Below are 21,895 nucleotides of genomic sequence, written 5' to 3'. Positions count from 1 at the left end.
AAAAAAAAAAAAAGGAAAAAAAGTTCAGAAAAAAGGGAGAAGAAACAAAAAGGAAAAAAAATCCAGAAACCAAAAAATAATCCAGAATGGGATACAATAAAGAATGAATGATTCATATTCAAATGAACATTTAATGCCTGGTTGCATCCTCATTTTACAGATTCTTTAACTCTTCCACCCTGTTCTGGCAGTGAGAAAAAAAAAAAAAACGAAGTTCAGAAGGCAGCATATGTACTAAGAAACCTGAATAAAGTGACATTTTCAATATGCAGGGAGCGCTGAAGGAACTATCTCTGAGATGGCTCAGAGTGCTATTTGAAGAGGTGGCTAAGTCTGCCAAGCGTTTCCTTAAGATTTTATCTGAATTTATAACCCTGTATTTCGTTTTAATTTCCGTGGGCAACATGCAAGATACCTAGAATGTGTAAAGGTGGCTTTACTATCCCTCTGGGAAAAAGCAAAGCAAAGAAAAGGGTGATCAAAAATCAACGCACCAACTGCAACTGGCCTCAGCACGAAAAGGCAAACCGGAGATTTTCTTTGCAGGCTTGCCTTAATTCAACAAGAAACCCCATTCATTTCCTGGGAAGAGCAATAGATGAGAGTCAACAATCTTGTAAAGCAGATGCAGTTGCTTTGCAGTGTCTGCACTTGCAGTATGAATGCATTTGCCATAGCAACAGCCTAATCAACCCCCTGGCTTGCTAGCCTCCTATTTACAAATGGGGCTGGGGGGGGGGAAGAGGGGGCTTTTCTGCAGGACTGAATGAGCAGCTGAAAGGAGAGATACTGCAACTTTGAGAGAATAGAATTTGCCACATTGCATTTCTCTAAAATGGCCATAAATTCTTTTTGATAAAAATTATGTTACTTTGTGTGGATGTTGTCCTAAGCTCAGAAAATTGCAAACATTAGTCATTCAGTAAGTGTTTTGCTGTCTGTTCTAATAAAAATTTTAATTGCCCTGGCATTTGGACCATGAAAATTAGATAACAAAAACAAATTCTGGTTCCTATTTTTTTGTAAACTAAGAAGTTAAGAAATGAAGATAGATTGCTACTGTAATTAAAATGCCTTATTAAACTGTCATTGCAAAAATTATTTATGGCAAAATCAAACCTTATCACATATGAAATGTTGTGTATTCATCTATCCATTAATTGATACTTTGCTTAACCATGGAAAACAGAGCAGAGTTTTGATGGCATTGTTGATTTTTTTGACTCCCCTTCAGACACCTGTTCATGCAGCATTTGATTTATTTGGTTATAGTCCCTACGGTATAAGTTTAATGTAGACATGATCCAAAGATAGAGAAGTGATTAAAAACATAGAAGCATCTGGCTTCAAGATTGTGACATTTTAAAAAAAACATTTGGGATACTAGAACAATGTCATAATGAAATATTGGGTTGGTCAAGGCTGGGATTTCAGCAAGCGTACCTGGCTGGAGATAGTCTGTTAAGCTCAAGCTTATTCAGGTGTTCAGTAACTATTGTGTTTATGTCACTGGGTGCTATACAGATTTATTGTAATGTAATCCAGGTGGATAAAATTACAATAAGATCAGCCATAAAACAATATTCAGATGACTCCCAAATAAAGCAATCTTCTTTCTGCCACAAAAACAGTAAAATGGAAATCTCCTAGGTGTGTCTTTTGTGTTGAATAAAGGGGTGGGTTGGAGGGGTGGACAGGTGAACCCAGGAGGCAGCTTCTAAGGGCCAAAATCAGCCCTAACTGGGCTGAGAAAGGGATTGGCGGCCTGGCCAGAGAGCAAAGGGCTGGCACAGGGCAAAGGGTGCATTTGGCGGCTTTGTTCTCTTGAGGTTGAGTTCCACCTAACGGCCCGGCATTAACCCTTGAATCAATTTCCCTATCATTGGCCTACTGCAATCTCCCTCCTTGCAAAACTGACTTGCTGCAATCTCCATCTGCCCAGATGCATTAAGGCCCTGGTTGCAGGCCACACATCAAAAACACCACGGGGAGAGCACGACTCCCGTCTACCTGCTTTTTTCTGTGCAGGTGACATCACAAGAACATGACATCACGCTTGGCGGGAGAAGGCTGGCTTTTAAATCGCAGGTTTCCTTGTGCTGTACTGGAGGAGAGTCATGCGCAATGAATGAGCCTCTGAGGCTGGTCCTTGCACACAGCACATTACCTGGGCAGTACTTTGATCTGCCCTCTTGCCAAGGGTCACTTTTATGACTGTCTTGGCCTAGTCCTGTCTTCAAGAGATTCAGGAATGTGCTGTGGGAGAGGGCATCGGTCTCTATAGGTGAACCCCCCCCCGTTTCTTTCTTGGCACCCTCAATGTCATAATTTGCCAATGATGCGGCTGGTGGCAACTTTTCTGCAGAGGAGGCCACTCTCCTAAGGCCAGGGTTTACAAGGAACAGAAAAAGTGGCCTCCAAAGGATATTAGAACTTTCCTTCGGGAAGGGATAGTGAAGCAAAAGTTCTCAAAACCAGCATTTTTAACTACTTTTAAAAAGTAGAAACACGCACAACAGCATTAAAGGAGCAACACAACCACCGAAATAATAAGTAGAGCAAACAAAGAAAAAAGAATCTAAAGATGATCTTTGAAGCAGATCAAATCCTAAAATATTGACCATATTTGAAAATCGGTATAAACATTGCTAGAAATAGATATTATTTAGTACTGTAATTATTTTGGTTAACTTTCCTGCTTTAAATTGACACAGTGATTTAGATGGACTTTATCATGTTACGATCCAGCCCGAAACGTAATTGACTAGCAGAGAGTGTCATTCACTGGGGCAGTCATGCTAGTGGGTGCCGTTCTGATAAACAGGTGGAATGGGGGAAAATTAATAACAGCCCCCACCCTCTGAAAAGTCTGGAGGAAAGGTGACAGCTACACAGACTAAAACTTGAGAGGACAGAATTGCCTCACTGATCTATGGGAGAGACATTGTGACTGAATACGCAGATGGCGCTAAATTATAATATGGTTTCGGCTTTATAAGTTGGATGAACGCCACTGCTGCATTTGTGAATTAGGTTTTGGGGTACGGTATGCTGCGTGAACCCCAGACGGGTGGCTCAACTAGATTTTTCTCCAAAAATGCTCCAAACACACCAGCACAAAGGTGCAGAGGGGCTTTTCACACCACACTAAGCTGTCTTGAAAAACAGACCACAGTGGGTTAAGTTCATATAAAACACTTTATAAACAACTACCTAACCCAAAAACAACAAAAGCAGGGATGTTTGCAGTTTTGTGTATATGTGTGTAAAAGGAAAATGAGAACTGCAGTCTTTATGTTGTCGTGCACATAAAAATGGCAACCATCCTGACTTTTTTGCCCCCCCCCTTCCCCTGCAGTTGCCCCTGAGCCAAATCTTTCCAGCGCTGTGATTTTCCTTTGCATCTTTTACTGTCCACAGTTTACTCCTGTGTGGTGGAGTAACAGGCTGTCTGCGCATCAGACTTGGCCTTTATGAAAGCCTAGCTTCTCCCCCCCCCCAGACATACTGAAGGATGCAGCAGGATGATGTCACGTAGAGGAAGCCCCTCCACCCTTGGGGCAGGAGATGGAGAGCCCTTTTTTGTGGCACGGGAGGAGCTGTACAGGTCCCAGAGCCAAGGAAAACGTACTTGGAGGTAGAAAAACAAGGACGCTGAAGCCAGAGCTGCGAGCTCCTTTTGAGTGGCATTTCTGTGGTCTTGGTCCCTCCGAGCAAATTGGCCTGGGAGTGGGAGGGGAGGAAAATGAGCCGGGCACCTTGGGGCGGGGGAGAGGGGGGCCTGGGCCAAGAGTTTTCCACCCACCACACAGGAGAGGCATGACTTTTCTGCAGGAGTCTTTGCTTCTTTGCACATGAAAAGTGCAACATGTATGCGCTGGATCTGTTTTGGCCGGAGGCAAAGAAAAAACCCCAAGATTAAATATAGTGAAGCACTCATTTTTCAGAAGAGGCTGCAACAGTTACATCGCTTAAATACGGCACTATTTTCTTGGCTACACTTTAGCAAAAACAGAGCAAAAACCTTTCTATTTTGACAGATCTCATTTATCCTAAAGTTTTAATTTGGTTTTAGTGGGAGAAAAATATTGCTTTTTTTATATAATTGTTTTCAGAAATGAGAAATGAGGATTGTTTGGGAAACTGACTGTGGTTCAGCCAGTTGAGGATTTAATACAAACTGTGTTAGCTACCAAATTGAATGTTGATTACACTTGTAGTTAATCTTTGCTTAAAGTCTATATAGTATAATAAAACTAGATGTGAAAATTTACTAATATATTCCCATGTGTATGTACAAATACCATTAATCAAAATAGCAGTATTATAACAGCTTTTTTATATCTATACTGTGTGTGTGTATTTATATCTTATAAATATCTAGGATAATTAAAAGTATCAGTAAGAGTTAGTTACAATTAAAAAGCAAACTGAAATAGCTTAGTCCTTAAAACCTGTCTGAGGATAAAAGGCTAAAGCCAGGAGACATTTTGGAAAAAAAGGGAAAGGAGCTAATGCAGGAATAGTGAATTGCTTGCTTTTCATTCTCCCTTTTTAACACCAAAAGGCCCTGCTTTCCTATTTATAGCTAGTCTGTCAGTACTCCCACAGGTACTTCAAAGTGGGATTTGTTTTGCTTCAAGAAATGGTTTTAAAAATGGATTTTTTATGTGACTTTTCTCAAATAACTGTTGTTTTGTGTTCACTCATTATATTTATTTATCCCTCCTGAATGCATTTTATTAGTGAAATATTCTGGGCTCTTTTTATGAATATGGGGCCTTGTTTCTCCAGTATTAGAGGGACATGGAATAATTGGTAGCTGAAATGTGTAACTGTGCTGAGCAAATCCATGTTTTCCAGCCCCTTGTCTAGAGATAAGCATAATGGTGATTGATAACAAGCTTAATCTGCTCATTTTCTCTCCAGGGATCTTTCCAGTAACAAGATCAGCACCTTAAATGCTGAAGTGTTTCTGCACTTGACTTCTCTGGCAAAACTGTAAGTACTTTGGAGATCTCCTGCTTTGCAGCACTTGCAAATAATTCTGCATAATTCTGCTGAAGGGGAACGTTTACCTTGTGCTCAGGAACTCAGGGGCCCTCAGCCGGGGTTTTAATTAAAGAAGCTTCTAGTGCTCAACTTCTGTTGAATGGCTTGAATGCAGACAATGGCTGATGAAATTGCATGCTGGCTGGAGAATTTTGGGAGTTGAAGTCCACGAGTCTTAGAGTTGCTAAGATTGGGAACCCCTGCTGTAAAGCAGTCATGGCATACCCATGACGTGTGTCAAAGATGACATGCCACAACATATTGGGTGACACACCAACGTTCACCAACACTTGACAATAGTTATTCTTGAAAGCGCACTCTGTTCTTACACACTTTTCTGATTCTGTGGAGGCCATGTGAGGATGGGATGTGCTCTTGTGCGGTCTCCACACTCTCTGAAAGGTGTGCAAGAGGGCCGTGCTCGCTCGTGGCCTCCAGAGTCTCCAAACGTCATGTGAGGATGGACATGCTTTCATGCGGTCATTAGAGGCTGCCCAGACCATGAAGCTGCTTCAAGAACATAGCAGCCTATTTCTATTCTGTTCTATTTTCTATTCTGTTCTATTTTCTATTCTGTTCTATATTCTATTCTATTCCATTCTGTTCCATTTAATTCTAATTCCTACTCTAATTTTTGACATGCCAGACCCAAAAGGTTCTCCATCGTTGCTGTAGTGTTAAAAAGAGGATGCAAGCAACAGTTCCATTTAGTGGATGATGATGATGATTGATGATGATGATGATGGTGGTGGTGGTGGTTATAGCTGGTCTCACACTCTGCCAGATACTGAGATTGGATTTGTCATTTTTATCCATCTATGGAGTCCTCCCCAAGCCCCTGAGAGAGGCAGATGTGGATGTTGGATGGTGTTAAAGATATCAACACAGGATATCAGCTGTTCTTTTGCAATTGACTGATGGAGATTTCACCACTTTGGGTTTCTTTATTTTAGCCAGTGAACATATTTAATACCTGCCTCATATTTTCCCCAGAACAACAACCCTTTGAGGTGGGTTGGCTGAGAGGAAGGGACTTGCCCAAAGTCACCCGGCCATCCTCCATGGCCTAAAGCAGGACTAGAACTCACCGTCTCCCAATTATGAAGAGAGTTTGGTGCATCATTATAGCCTGTTTTAATCAAATCCCAAATACGCCTAATTTCCTGTGTTCCTGAATTTGAGCATCTGTCTTTAGCAAAACAAATTAAAGAAGATGTTGGGAATGACTTTTTAGAAGGTTAGAATTCTAGCATCATTTTTCCCTACTGGCTTTTGAAATGTCTTTGTAAGAAGAAGGGAATTTTGAAGACATGTGCAGGGAGCATGGTAGTCATGCGCTATGGAGGATAGCGGCCAAGAGGAGGTGGGAATGTCCTGTCCACAAAGCTGCAGCTATCCCAGAGGAAAAGCTTGTAGGAAAAGCCTTCCCATCAGCAGTCGTCCCTAATACGGTGGGAGCTGTTTGCCCTTGAGAAATTTCGAGAAAACATTTGCCTAATTTCTACAGCTGCAGATTTGATGGAGAATTTAGAAACAATGGAAAAACAAGACCATAAAATGTGAACAAGATGCAAGAAAAAGATGCTTCATTGGTGATGGAAGCCGGGTTAGGAAAGCCACAATTTTAAACTGTGACCTGCTAAACAAACCCTAATGGCTTAGTCTATACAATCCAACGCGTCAGTGGTTCTCAATATTTTCTTATTTCCTTTAAATACCTTTTGTGGCCACCGACCATGGCCATGGAACCCCCAAGACTTAACTCTTTGTTGTTGTTGTTAATTGCGAAGTCGTGTCCGACCCATCGCGACCCCATGGACAACGTTCCTCCAGGTCTTCCTGTCCTCTACCATCTTCTGGAGTCCATTTAAGTTCACACCTACTGCTTCAGTGACTCCATCCAGCCATCTCATTCTCTGTCGTCCCCTTCTTCTATTGCCCTCAATCTTTCCCAGCATTAGGCTCTTTTCCAGTGAGTCCTTCCTTCTCATTAGGTGGCCAAAGTATTTGAGTTTCAACTTCAGGATCTGGCCTTCTAAAGAGCAGTCAGGGTTGATCTCTTCTAGGACTGACTGGTTTGAACGCCTTGCAGTCCAAGGGACTCGCAGGAGTCTTCTCCAGCACCATAGTTCAAAGGCCTCAATTCTTTTGCCCTCAGCCTTTCTTATGGTCCAACTTTCACAGCCATACATTGCAGACTTAACTCTAGATTTAAACATAACATTTCTTCAAGCCTTTGCGGACCCCTGTGACCACAGCTTGAGAACCACTGCAATAAGCCACAATAGGTAGATTCACACTTCATACTAAACCAAAACAAAGAAGTAAAAATATTATTACCCTCAAAGAATAGCCCAGTGTTCAGTATAAGATAAGAGACTATATACAGTGAAGGTTTTAAATGAATAAATACAATAAAAGCAACAGCCAACAGATGAAGCAAACAAGCCAATTTATGCGCAGTGCTATGTTAACCCATAATATGAATGTCCTGGAAAAAAATAAACATGACCCAAACGTGGGATTTCAGGGTTGAATGCCTAATGCAAATCCATCCTGTTTCTAAGCTCAGAATGGCTGAGCCTTTAGCCATAACAGCAGCGGTTCAATATATAAAGTGACTTCAGTCATCCAAGCAATTCTAGACAACAAACAACTTACTTATTACAACAATTAAACAAGTAGTAATAATGTAATTCCAAGAATAATTCACTATACCAGAGAAGGAAACACCAAGAGCCAAGGAATACATTTTTATTTTATTTATCCATTAGATTTTTATATTGCCTTTATTACTTTATAAGTACCTTAAAGTGGCAGATAATGCATAATGTTCCTCGCTCTGAGGTCTTTGGAGGAAAAGAAATGAGTCCAATACAGCCATTTTCAGCTATGGCATTTCACACTCTTTTGAAGCAGAGAGCCATGTAGGCCTTTTCAAAAAAGAAAACGTGGATTGCTCATTCATACGCTTTAATCCAGGGGTTCTCAACCTTGGCAACTTTAAGACTTGTGGACTTCAACTCCCAGAATTCCTCAGCCAGCTTTGAGAACCCTGGTTTAGGACCTTGCACAGCTGTCATTCCTGGAACATAAAAACTTGTAATCTTTTTCTTTTTTTGAGATGGCTAACAGCTCAGTCTTCTGTCTGCTGATCTCAATTCTAGCCCTTTTCCAATGGAAAATGATCTGTACCTGAAGTTTTTAAGCAATGGAGGGAGAGAAGAAAAGCTGTGTTCATTTGTACTCATGCCCTTTTCTGTCTTTTTCTGATTGCAGAGATTTAAGTAACAACAGGATTTCTTCGCTAGAAGATGGAGTGTTTGATAATTTATTTAATGTAACTGAAATGTAAGTCAACATGCTGAACTATCTTATATTTTCAAAAATATTCTCACTCCCTTGGGATGTGGTCTTAGGATTCTGGAATTCTAAATTCCTTAATTGGTTTTTTGCTGCATCCATTTTTACCTGCTTTAAGGGAGTGGGAGGGGGAGAAAGAATCAGATGGTGCAGCTTATTTAGGCCGTTATATTATGCATTTTATTAAAAATTGTGTGTGTGTGTGAGGGGGTGGATTTTCATCAGGACCACAGCAGTGTAAGCGTTTGCTTCTAGGGCAGTGGTTCTCAACCTTTTTAATGCCGCGACCCCCAACCGGTCATAAGTCGAGGACTACTCAACCGGTCGTAAGTCGAGGACTACTCAACTGGTGCAGCACCGTTTGCAGAATGGGACTTTTGGCGGGCTCAGCAGGGCAGAGACAGCCTGGACAATTCCTATTGGCTTTTGAAAGCCAATAGAATTAGACTCTATTCAAGAGAGTCTGTTCTATTGGCTTTCAAAAGCCAATAGAATAAAAGGGAGTAGCACAGCTAAGGAAAAGGGGGGGGGGAATGGCGGACTGCGTTGTTGGCGACCCCCATGAAATGGTCGTTCGACCCCAAATGGGGTCCTGACCCACAGGTTGAGAACCACTGTTCTAGGAGATGAATTTCATCGGGATTATGACTTGACAGGGAAGGCTTCGTTTATGCTAGCTGTTAAAAATATCAGATGAATAAAATTTCTAATAATACACTTTTCATCATGTCTAGGTTTAAAGCCCTATTTATTCTAAAGAGGAATAGTCTGATTATAACCTTTATCCCTTTCAAAATACCAAATAAAGTCTCCTTTGAATCCAGCTAGTCGCCTCGTGTCAACATGAGCATATCCATGTTGTTTTCTTGGCAATACAATTCAAGTGGCCTGCCAGTGCCATTTTCCAAGATTGCTTTGAATTTCTAATCCAGCCAAACACCTATCAAGTGCTGATTTAAATTAAGACTGACCAAAAATGTATGGAAATAAATAAGCGGGATATCAGGATCAGGCCAAAGTGAGGCCTCCTGTTACGTGCAGTGGTCAAGAAGAAAACTTTCAGAAGCCCAGAGCTGAAGACCACGGCCATCTTCTGCCATTGTTCCTTGGCCAGATGCTCTTCACAAGATGACGTCACGTACTTGAGGAAACATATGAACCTTTTGCGAAGTGGTTTTACCTCCGTTTAAGCCACCTAGGTTCAGCCATCAGCATATTTAATATTTATTTAAGCAATTTGTCTCCTGTCTCATTACTTGTGAATTCTAGGCAGTTAAGTAATTTCAAGCACTGGCTGGAGTCACACATTGTTTCTTTTAACCGTGCTTTGTTGAATAAGCCACAGTTGTCTAAATTCAGTTGTGCTAAGGCCAAGTTGTTGAGTTTTATTCCTTGGCTAGGGTTGTACTATAGCATGCTTGAATATGAAATGCAGGCCAGTATGGAAAAACCCCTCTGCTTTTTCTCCACCATCCTTCCATTTGCTGTTTCAGTAGTTATTGTAGAATGAAAAGAGGCTGTTTTTTCCCCTCCGTGTCTTTCAGAGACTTAAGTGGGAATCCATTTTTTTGTGATTGCAACCTGGCCTGGCTCCCCCGTTGGGTTGAAGAGAGAAACGTGAAAGTGTCCCGGCCGTCCGAGACTCAGTGTGCTCAGCCTCTGGAATTGGCTGACCTTCCACTTTTCAATGTTTCCTTCAGTGACGTTACTTGCGGTAAGGCAATGTGCATACGGGTCAGCGATGGGGAAGGAAGCATTGGAGAGCAAACGTCCAGAGGTCATTCAGCCACAACCATGGACCCTAAAACAGAGCCCCAGTTTTGTACAAGTCACTATTTTATATAAATGGACGTTTGAATCCAGTATTCTGCTGGCTTTAGGGATAATGTTTATTTTATTTATTTTATTTTTAAAATTTATAAGCCGCCCCACTCCCGAAGGACTCTGGGCGGCTAACAATAAAAAACACATAAAACATAACAAACAACAATACAAAAACAATCATCCAGGGGTAAGGTTTTATAAACCACAGGCCTGCCAGAAAAGCCAGGTCTTAAGTAGCTTACGGAAGACCAACAGGGTGGGAGCGGTCCTAATCTCCGGAGGGAGCTGGTTCCAAGAGGTGGGCGCCATCACAGAGAAAGCCCTCCTCCGCGGCCCCGCCAAATGGCACTGCTTGGTCGACGGGGCCCGAAGGAGGCCCAGCCTGTGGGATCTAACCAGACGAAGGGAACTATGAGGTAGTAGGCGGTCTCGCAAATAGCCTGGCCCTGAGCCATATAGGGCTTTAAAGGTAATGACCAACACCTTGAATTGGACCCGGAGACCAATAGGCAACCAGTGCAGCTCACGGAGGATAGGTGTAACGTGGGTGTATCGAGGAGCACCCACTATCACTCGCGCGGCTGCATTCTGGACCAGCTGTAGTCTCCGAATACTTTTCAAGGGTAGCCCCATGTAGAGCGCGTTGCAGTAGTCATGTTGTGCAAAGCATGAAGAAAAATAAGCAGTGAGGCAAGGAAATTAAAAGAGGGATAGGAGAAAAAGAAAGGAAAAAAAATTAACTTTAGATGAAATGTGAGAGGGATATTTAAGGGGAAATGTGTCAGGGTATCCCATGGTTTAATTCACCTGGTTTCGTATACAGGTAGTCTTCAACTCATAACAATTCATTTAGTGACTGTTCAAAGTTACAAAGGCACTAAAAAAAAGACTGATGACTGTTTTTCACACTTACAACCGTTGCAGCATCCCCATGGTCACGTGATCAAAATTTGGATGTTTGGCAACTGGTTCATATTTATGATGGGTGCAGTGTCCCAGGGTCATGTGATCACTTTGTGCAACCTTCTGACAAGTCAAGTCAGTGGGGAAGCCAGATTCACTTAACAACTATGGCAAGAAAGGTCATAAAATGGGGCAAAATTCCCTTAACAAATGTCTTATTTAGCAACAGAAATTTTGGGCTCAATTGTGGTTGTAAGTCGAGGACTACCCGTATTGTGTGAACCTTGTCTATCTGTCTCACGTTAGTGGGCATTCAGGACCTTCCCAGCTGGTCTCATTGGGTTTCCCAAACTCAGCATTTCCCTACCCTGATCCTGGCCTGGTCTTCTGCTTGGTACGTTTGCCTTGGCCCATCTACATAATGCCAAATGCAACAACAGCAGTAGCACTTAGACTTATATACCGCTCCACAATGTTTCACAGCCCTCTCGGAGCGTTTTACAGAGTCAGCCTATTGTCCCCAACAATCTGGGTCCTCATTTTACCCACCTCAGAAGGATGGAAGGCTAAGTCAACCTTAAGCCAGTGAGACTCGAACTGCTGGCAGTAGGTAGAATTAGCCTGTAATACTGCATTCTGAACACTGCGCCACTATGGCAATAGAATAGAATAGAATAGAATAGAACAGCACCTAGACTAATATTCCGCTTTTACAGCCCTCTCTGAGTGGTTTACAGAGTCAGCCTGTTGCCTCCAACAATCTGGGTCCTCATTTTACCCACATCGGAAGGACGGAAGGCTGAGTCAAGCTTGAGCCGGTCAGGGTCGAACTGCTGGCAGCTGGCAGTCAGCAGAAGTAGCCTGCAATACTGCATTCTAACCACTGCACCACCACGGCTCCACGGCTCAAGCTCTTGTAGAGAGTGTGGAGGGTGATCTTGACAAAGATATACAAGGATCACTATCTACGCAAGAGGGGCTGAAACACTTTTTAAATCCAGAGAAACAAGAAGCAGTTCAGGTGGATCTCTCCCTGATTCACAGGAGTCCCAAAGGTGTTTTTTTTCCAAAAGGCAACTGGACTTTCTTAGTTTTTTCTTTGAAAACAATCCCCCCCCCTCCCAACCAAACAAAGTTTTCCTTCTGGAAAAAAAAGCATCTTTGGACAGCCGTGACCTGGATGACTGAGAATCTCCATAGACTGATTCACAGGAGTATAAGAATGGGAGGAGGTACAGACTTGAGTGACAATAGAGAGCCGAGGTGGTGCAGCAGTTAGAGTGCAGTACCGCAGGCCACTTTAGCTGACTGTGTTCAGCAGGTCAGCGGTTCAAATCTCACCGGCTCAAGGTTGACTCAGCCTTCCATCCTTCCGGGGTAGGTAAAATGAGGACCCAGATTGTTGGGGGCAATGTAAATATATATATACATTGCTTACTGGTGTGCACCGCTTAGAGAGTGCTTGCACTTAAAGCGGTATATAAGTCTCATAAATAAATAAATAAATAAATAAATAACACAATAATATCCTCAGAGTGATTGTGTTATAGCCAGTCACAGTAAAACCAGTCTTAGCCTTCTGGTGGAGTTGGTTTCCTGGTCTGGTCTACTAGTGGGGTTGACTGTTCTTAGCCTAGAGAACCTCCCTCCACTTCTCCCAAGCAGGATCCTCTCTCAGGATGTGTGGTCCAGAGTTACAGGGTGAGTGGTCTACTCGGTAGAGAGCATCCCCACAGGGTAAAATGCCTGACCTGGCTGTGCTTCTGTTGCTTCTCCTTCCAGGAGCCGATTACTTTGCCTGCCTGCCGGATAACAGCACAAGCGGAGCTGATTCCGTTATCCGATTCACTTCCCATTTGCCACAGAACCTGACGGAGGAGATGTGCAGCGCACTTTGCTATGCTGACGGACAAGACTCTGGGGGCTTCAGTGAGGAAGCCGACTGCTTTTGTGGCTTTGCTCTGGAGCCCAACGCTTCCTCTGGCTGTTTGCCCTTCTGTGCCCGGCCCCTGGCTGGACCCCTCTGTGGGGGACCAACGCAGCTTTCCAGGGTCTTTCCGGCTCTGCTGCCTGTGTCCTTGGAGGGTCCAGGGACACCGTGTGGTGTTTACCAAGAGGTGGCTTTTGTTCTCCACCTTCCGGTGGCTGTGGGCACCATTCAGTGGGACTTTGGGGATGAAACGGGGCTTTTCAAGACCACCAAGACCACCATCCTTCAGATGTACACGTCGCCAGGACTCTTCAGCGTCACAGCCACTGTTTTTGTCGGCAGCCGGTTCGTCTCGGCGCAGACCGAAATCGAGGTGCTGGCCTCCCCAGTGGAGATGGAACTTCAGTGTCCCCCTTTGGTGAAGACCAATGAAAGTTTACAGTTACATATAAGGAATCGTGGAGGAACTGGCCTCTCAGTGGCCTATAACATCACTGTCCAGAACCAAGAGCTTAGAAGAGGTGAGTCAGCCATGCTGAAGCTTTGGGCTCTAAACATCTTCATTTTGAGCTGACCTGAATGAAGAATTCTGCCAACTGGGTTTACGGGCAATGTTACTCTTCCTTCTGAATCTCCCCCTTGAGACAGTTTCTCATTCGTGTGGAAGGCATTGTCCTAAGCCAGTGGTTCTCAACCTGTGGGTTGGGACCCCATTTGGGGTCGAACGACCATTTCACGGGGGTCGGCAAACAACACAGTCCGCCATTTTTTCCCCCTTTTCCTTAGCTGTGCTACTCCCTTTTATTCTATTGGCTTTTGAAAGCCAATAGAATAGACTCTCTTGAATAGAGTCTAATTCTATTGGCTTTCAAAAGCCAATAGGAATTGTCCAGGCTGTCTCTGCCCTGCTGAGCCCGCCAAAAGTCCCATTCTGCCAACGGTGCTGCACCAGTTGAGTAGTCCTCGACTTACGACTGGTTGAGTAGTCCTCGACTTACGACCGGTTGGGGGGTCGCAGCATTAAAAAGGTTGAGAACCATTGTCCTAAGCCATCCTTCCCCAGCCTTGAGTCTCCAAGAACCATGTGTCATGTGTCTGATTAACGAAACACTTCAAAGAACTTTCAGGCATTTTTTTAACCTAAAAAACCTTTATTAGTATTACAGAGTGTCAGCACAGCATGGTGGATGCTGAGATCTGAATTTCCCTTCCTTTGCACATAACATTCCAGGCATTTCCCCTCCCCTATTCTGGGGTCATGATTCACATCTTCCAATTAACTCGGAGGGCAAAGATTCACTTCCGTTTCTTTTTCCTCGGGCTTTCCTTACATTTTCCTCCCCTTTCACTGTCACCTGATTTAACTCTAAAAATACCAGACAGTTCTGCATATATTGTCAAAGCGAGAATATTCAATATTAGCAGCGTTGACACCGTGATTCTTGGAGAATTCTTCTTGAAGATCTTCTCAAGGTTAGAGACAGATGACTGTCAGGAACAAAAAGTGAGCCTGAAAGATAAATTGATTTGTTCCTAACCTCTTACCATATATGCTGGCGTATAAGGCGACCTGGTGTATAAGACGACCCCCGTCTTCGGCGCCGAGTCGCATGCCTAGAACGTCGTCTTATACACCGGAAACTACCAGTATTTCCGGCGTATAAGACGGCTCGGTGTATAAGACGACCCCCGTCTTCGGCGCCAATTTTAACCCTTGCGAAAGTCGTCTTATACGCCGGCATATATGGTAATTCTCCTTCCGCTATCAATAGAAATCAATAGAAATCAAATTGAAAGTATCTTAGTATCTTAGGATGCAAGAGACAACTTCTAGTTTAAGGCTACCAAGCCCTGAAAAGTCTTAACAGCATTTTGCTGTATTGCTTTGATATGATTTCTGCCTTCAGTTTGAGATGGAGGCTGTTGTGAGGTTCTGTTATCCATAACAGTGAGCAAGCCATCTCAGAGGATCTATCAAAATGCCCAAAACCAGGGAGTGTGAGCGTCTTCAAAGTTGCAGCCCTCAGTCCTTCCAGGTTTGTAGGCTCAGGATTTCTATACTTTGCCAGTGCTAAGTGTTCTGGGAGAGTGATGGCTAAGGGCCTGTCGTATCTCTTGTACAGCCTGAGTTTATGAAAAGAGAGGTTGGTGCATCTTGCTTCTCAGTATTTCAAACCCTCACCTTTCTTGGAATGATTTTGACCTTCCACAGATGAAAAGAGGGTAGAAGAGGAGCCATGGCTTTAGAGAGGAAACTTTGGGATATAGGCAAAATTGGTGTTTCTCCCAGATCATCAGTGGACTGGAAGTTTCAAGGAGCCAGTCCACAGTCCAAAAGCTCACTCATGCCTTTTTCGCTGTGCAGTGGTCCTTCCTGGTTGCCCCTCGGACAGCGTGGTCTTCCATGGGAACAGCCACTGCTATTGGCTTGGAGCAGAAAAAGCAGAATGGCTGGAGGCCCAGAGGCTTTGCCAAGAGCATGGCAGCGGAAGTCTGGCCTTCGTCAGCAGCCCTGAAATCCAGAACTTTTTAGTGTCCAGCGTCACCAGGTAAGTTAGTAAAAAACAGGGTCTGTCTAATTTATTGTTTCTCAACTCTATCAACTTTAAGACCTGTGGACTTCAACTCCCAGAACTCCCCAGCCAGCATGGGTGGTGGAGAATTCTGGGAGTGAAGTCCTCAAGTCTTAAAGTTGGTAGGGTTGAGAAATGTTGCAATTGCTGGAAATAACATAACATTGGTTGGTATGGTATCCTTTAGTATGCTTGAGCTGTGGGTTGGACTAGAAGACCTCCAAGGTCCCTTCTGTTATTCTTGGTTAAAAGATGGCACTGGAATTCAAGTATTATTGCTGATGGATGTATGGATGGAGAGAGATTGTTAAGATGGGAATATTCCGGTTCTCTGTTGCCAGTTCCTTACCTAACTTCCTCCTGAGTTGCTGGGACAAAGCAGATTGAAGACAAGCAAGGGGGCTGGGAGACACTTGTGTTAAGAATTGGCAAGAATGGATGAAGCTCCCCCTCTTGTCCTATGAATGCACCATAGACATTTCTTCTAAGCCAACATTCAAGTGAGAGAACCAGGGATCGGCCAGTTTATAATTAATGATGATCCACTGCCCAAGACCTAGGGGTATTTGTGGGGGAATGTCCCAAAATAGGTGGAGGAGGCATGAAAGAAAATAAACTTTACGCCATTTTTACTTAAGTGATCTAAATATAGTGATTAGTCTCCAGTCATGTTTATATTTTTTCTCCTTTAGACACATTAAAAATTATTATAATGAAGAATAAAATTGTTAGATTATTAAATGCTAGGGGATTTAATGTCCTGGGGACTAGGACACGACTTTTGTGGCACATATGGCCACAGGGACTTGGAGTTCAGACCTTTGGATTGTTTGGAGGTCACCATCGTAGAATCATCTGTTGGAAGGGACCTTGGAGATCTTCTAGTCCAACCCAAGGCAGGAGACCTTATCCCAGACAAATGTCTGTCCAACCTTTTCTTGAAAAGTCGTCCCTGTTGGCAGTTCTCCTGTTTGCTCACCGACTGCAGAACCATCCCCATCCTCGGGGATGGTGCTGTACCCTCCTCCCTGCATCCATTTTGTTTTTGGGGTCACCCTGTGAGGTAAACATGGCGAAGCGTTGCTCTCAGTTCCATTCAACAAGGGGAGACGAAGGAGGGAAACGTGGGAAAGCAACACCAGGGAAATCTGTTTCCCATTACCCCGTGTGACTGCCAAGGACCCCCCCACACACACATACACACACAGTCACACATTGTGGTTGCTTGATGGCTCCCTGATCTACCTAGAGTTTCTTTCTTGAAGCAACTGCTGGAGGAGGAGGCAGCTGGGTCGGGTGCTGCTGGGGACCTTGAGATTGATGGATGATGTCAGGTGGGTTATTCGGGTAAAGCGCCTTCCTCGCTTTGGGGTCTGGTGCCCAGGGGGGCAGCGGTGGGTGGGCCTGGCATGGCTGCTTTTCTGCAGTGAGATCATGGCTGGATGAGAACAGGAACCTCTCTTGGGGGATGGCAGCAAGCAATATGGTGGTTTCAAGACCAGTCCCTGGGTCAGCAGCGCCAGGAGCGAAGGAGCAAAACCTCCCCGTTGCTTATCCTTTAGGCATACTTTTTGTGCCTTGAGAAAAAAGAGGAGGAGGAGGAGGAGGAGGAGGAGCAGCTTGCCGGATTGCACGGGCGAGTTATTTTTGTCTATTTTTGTCGTGGTATTCTTGCTGTGAAAGCTCTTTCTCACATGATTCCATTACTGTGGCTGGCAAAGCATCTCCGTGGTGGAGAAACCACTGATTATCTCTGGAAATCAAGCCCGCCATCCTGTTTGCACAGGGCTTAAACAGGCCCAGCAGAGGGCGGGAAGCTGGCAAGGTGTGAATTTGGAACCACTTTTTCATTTTTTTTTTTTTAAAAGAGGAGGGGAAATAAAGCTTTTCAGCCAGCTTGACTGCACCACCACACTTAATTCAGTCCGTTATGAACCCCAAGCGGCCCCTTTTCTCCCCAAAATGCCATGAATGACAGGGCCACATGTCTGTGCCAGCCTGTGCCAGGTGGCAGCTGGTGTAGCTTGGCCCTTGACAACCATATCCATGTTGGGTCTTAGAACTGGACCGCTATGACCCCACTGGCTCAGTGGGGACTTCCCATAATGGGGCAGGTGGGCCAAAGTTGGTGCCTGGCCCTGGGTTAAATCCCATCTTCTAGGGATCCACTCATCTGTCAAACAGCGTTCTCTTAAGCCAACTAATCAGTCTTTTGCCCCTGTGGGGCAAAGAAAGACTCACCCAGATGGGCGGTATTCACTGGTTAATTGCCCTCACTGTTAGGAAGTGTCTCCTTAGTTCTAAGTTGCTTCTCTCCTTGATTAGTCTCCATCCGTTGTTTCTTGTCTTGCCTTCTGGTGGTTTGGAAAATAAGTTGACCCTCTCCTCTTTGTGGCAATATTGGAATCCTGCTATCGTGCCCCCTAGTCCTTCTTTTCTCTAGACTGGCCAAACCCAAATCCTGCAACCCTTCTTCTTCGTATGTTTTAGTCTCCAGGCCTTTAATCGTCTTAGTTGCTCTTCTTTGTACTTTTTCCAAAGTCTCAACATCTTTTTTGTAATGTGGTGACCAAAACTGGATGCAGTATTCCAGGTGTAGCTTTCCAAGGAGCTTCTTCAGTTCAGCACTGAAGGAAAGAAAAACCAAACCCTTTTGAAAAAGCACCTTTGGGACAACCATGGCCTGGATGGCCGAGGATCTCCCTAGACCAGTGGTTCTCAACCTGTGGGTCGGGACCCCATTTGGGGTCGAACGACCATTTCATGGGGGTCGCCAAACAACGCAGTCCGCCATTTCCCCCCCCCCTTTTCCTTAGCTGTGCTACTCCCTTTTATTCTATTGGCTTTCAGCCAATAGAATAGACTCTCTTGAATAGAGTCTAATTCTACTGGCTTTCAAAAGCCAATAGGAATTGTCCAGGCTGTCTCTGCCCTGCTGAGCCCGCCAAAAGTCCCATTCTGCAAACGGTGCTGCACCAGTTGAGTAGTCCTCGACTTACGACCAGTTGAGTAGTCCTCGACTTACGACCGGTTGGGGGTCGCGGCATTAAAAAGGTTGAGAACCACTGCCCTAGACAGCTCCCGGCAGGCTTCTTCTCCCTCCAGCAGGGTGCTTTGCCCTGAGTTCCACCCAGGGTTCCACCTCAGTGACTGCCCAAAAGACACGGGATTGCAGCCTGTGTTCTTGGGGTGGGGGCAAAGGCTTGGGGGGGCTGAGGATGTGCCAAATGCTGGCAGGGAAGACGTCAGAGCCAGAGCAGAAGGAATAATGACACCAAGTGTGCACCTATGTCTGACTGGACAGGACATGCCCACTTTTGTTAAGGGAGGGGGATAATTTTGAGTAGTTGTGTCTGTTTTGGCAGAGGCTGCTGGTTGCAGGGGAGCGGAAGGCAGAATGAAGCCCACTCTCGTGATGGGTGGGTTAGAACGGGGATTAGTAATAGTAATAGTAGTAAAATTGGAAGGGACCTTGGAGGTCATCTAGTCCAACCCCCTGCTCAGGCAGGAAACCCTACACCATTTCGGACAAATGGCTGTCCAGTCTCTTCTTAAAAACTTCCAGTGTTGGAGCATTTACTGCTTCTGGAAGCAGGCTGTTCCACTGATTAATTGTTCTCACTGTCAGGAAGTTTCTCCTTGGTTCTAGGTTGCTTCTCTCCTTGATTAGTTTCCACCCGTTGCTTCTTGTCCTGCCTTCAGGTGCTTTGGAAAATAGCTTGATTCCCTCTTCTTTATGGCAGCCCCTGAGATATTGGAATACTGCTATCATGTCCCCCCTTGTCCTTCTCTTCGTTAAACTAGACATACCCAATTCCAGCAACCGTTCCTCATATGTTTTAGCCTCCAGTCCCCTAATCATCTTTGTTGCTCTTCTCTATACTCTTTCTAGAGTCTCAACATCTTTTTTACATCGTGGTGACCAAAACTGAATGCAGTATTCCAAGTGTGGCCTTACTAAGGCATTGAAGAGTGGTATTAATACTTCACGTGATCTTGATTCTATCCCTCTGTTAATGCAGCCTAGCACTGTATTGGCCTTTTGGCAGCTGCAGCACACGGCTGGCTCATATTTAGGTGATTGTACGGAGAAGTCTCACTCCTGCAGCTCTTTCGAAAGAAGGTCGCCAATGTGGTGTCCTGGAGCCCAGCAGCTTGCCAAGTGAGGGTCTCCTGGTGTTTTCAGAGGCTGCTTTGAATACATTGTGCAAGAGCCCTTTAAGTCTCTTAGCAGAGGGCCTGAGTGTCGTCCTTAAAGGATTCCAGACACGGATAAATGTCTTCACATGAGGAGGAAGATTATTCCAACCAGATGTGCCCAAAATACTTGAGAAAAACGCCCCGGCTTTGAAGTCTGGTTTCCCTGGGCGGGGCTGTTCCTCCCCCCCCCTCCAACTAGCAAGTGCCTGCCTCTGTAAGCTGGGGAGGGGGTGTGCAGAATGGGGTTGACATCTTCATGCCTGTGGGCAGGGCTGAGTTGCATTTCCACCTCAGAGTGGCAGAGCATTAACTGTCCTCTCTCTTCACCCCTCTGATGAGCGGGGGCTTGGGTGGCTTGGTTCTGATTTAAAGTCGTCCCCCCCCCCCGAGAGTTTGCAAGAAGCCTTGTCAGAGGAAAGAATATCACTGTAGCCCAGAAAGGACCTGTGGCCAGATGCCAGGGTGGTTTCCCTGGGAAAGGAATTCCAGGCAGGGGTGCCACTGCCAAGGAGAGATGGCCTTTGGTCAGCGGAGAGGGTGGGGGCTTAGAAGAGGGTGCCTGGGGAGGCTTGCAAAGCCCAAGAGGCTCACGGGGAAGGGGTGCAGAGGGACAGAAAGGCAAAACTGAATGCAGGTGCGGCTATTTGAGAACTGGCTAGGTTGAACCCGGAGGGATCCAGGGCCCAGTCTAAGCTGCAGCTCTGCTGGTAACTAATTGAAATTTCTGGGAAGGCAGCCCGCCCCCCACTGTCCATGCAGCCTCCTTTGGACGTTGCCAGGACACACAGGATGGTCTGCTTAGGCAGGCTGCCTCAAACAAAGGCTCCCTTGCCAGGAAGGAGAGATGGGCTGGTACATTTATTGGGAGTTTCCCCAAAGGTTGGGGCTGGAGACTGTAAAGCAGTGGTTCTCAACCTTTTTAATGCCGCGACCCCCCCAACCGGTCGTAAGTCGAGGACTACTCAACTGGTGCAGCACCGTTTGCAGAATGGGACTTTTGGCGGGCTCAGCAGGGCAAAGACAGCCTGGACAATTCCTATTGGCTTTTGAAAGCCAATAGAATTAGACTCTATTCAAGAGAGTCTATTCTTTTGGCTTTCAAAAGCCAATAGAATAGAAGGGAGTAGCACAGCTAAGGAAAAGGGGGGAAAAATGGCGGACTGCGTTGTTTGGCGACCCCCGTGAAATGGTCGTTCGACCCCAAATGGGGTCCCGACCCACAGGTGGAGAACCACTGCTGTAAAGCAATAGAACTTAGACTTCTATACCGTCCCATAGCACTTTACAGGATTCTCTGAGTGGTTTACAGTGTCAGCATATGGCCCCCAACAATCTGGGTCCTCATTTTACTGACCTGGGAAGGATGGCTGAGTCAACCTCAAGCTGATCAGGATCGAACTCCAGGCTGTGGGCAGAGTTTGCCTGCAATGCTGCATTCTAATCTCTGCACCACCACGGTGAAACCAGGAGGGACAGCTGCCCCAAGGCTGCAGGATCCCAGGATATCCAAACCTTCAGTGTGGTCCCATGCAGTTGTTCCAGAAGTTGTAATTTTCCATGGATTGACTGGGAAATGTTTAGTCAGGTGTGTGAACCCAACCATTGCCAGGAACCAGGGTGGGATCACGGGGAAGGTGCTGGATTAGGAGCTGGGAGACCAGGTTCTGCTCTCTGGTCACCCAGCCTACCTTACTGGGCCATTGTGTGAGAGAGATTCTCTCCATGCCTCCTTGAGTTCCTGTACAAGAAGGCAGGGATAAGTCAAATAAATGAATCGATAAAAACGATCTGCTCTAATTAAAACATTTGTCTTAGCCTCAAGGGGCCTACACATCCTTGAATCAATCTTAAGTGTCTCAAGGCATTTCTTACAGGTTGTTTTTTTTTCATTTGGAATTTCGATCATGTAGCCCCGGACTCTCCAAACCTGGCGACTTTTAAGACTTGTGGACTGGCTGGCAAGTTCTGAGAGCTGAAGTCCACAAGTCTTAAAAGTTGCCAAGTTTGGAGACCCCTGTTGCAGCCATAGCTGCCCTCCTGCCTTTCTTGA

At 45.1% G+C, this 21,895-nt stretch overlaps 1 protein-coding gene across 5 annotated transcripts in view; it reads left to right on the top strand.

Annotated features, from left to right (window-relative positions):
* PKD1 (polycystin 1, transient receptor potential channel interacting) overlaps positions 1-21,895 on the top strand; it is a 159,146-nt gene that overhangs the window by 48,186 nt on the left and 89,065 nt on the right. For all 5 annotated transcript variants that reach the window (XM_039349704.1, XM_039349703.1, XM_039349705.1 and 2 more), the window contains exons 2-6: positions 4,930-5,001; positions 8,332-8,403; positions 9,960-10,129; positions 12,925-13,593; positions 15,438-15,621. In XM_039349704.1, coding sequence (XP_039205638.1) covers positions 4,930-5,001; positions 8,332-8,403; positions 9,960-10,129; positions 12,925-13,593; positions 15,438-15,621 — 1,167 coding nt within the window. The remainder of the gene's footprint in view (positions 1-4,929; positions 5,002-8,331; positions 8,404-9,959; positions 10,130-12,924; positions 13,594-15,437; positions 15,622-21,895) is intronic.

Source organism: Crotalus tigris, unplaced genomic scaffold (assembly GCF_016545835.1).
Source record: "Crotalus tigris isolate CLP2741 ecotype Arizona unplaced genomic scaffold, ASM1654583v1 scf7180000018301.7375997, whole genome shotgun sequence".
NCBI classification, from domain to species: Eukaryota; Metazoa; Chordata; class Lepidosauria; order Squamata; family Viperidae; genus Crotalus; species Crotalus tigris.
Note: the sequence above shows the minus strand (reverse complement) of the source record. Positions and strands in the feature narration are given on the sequence as shown.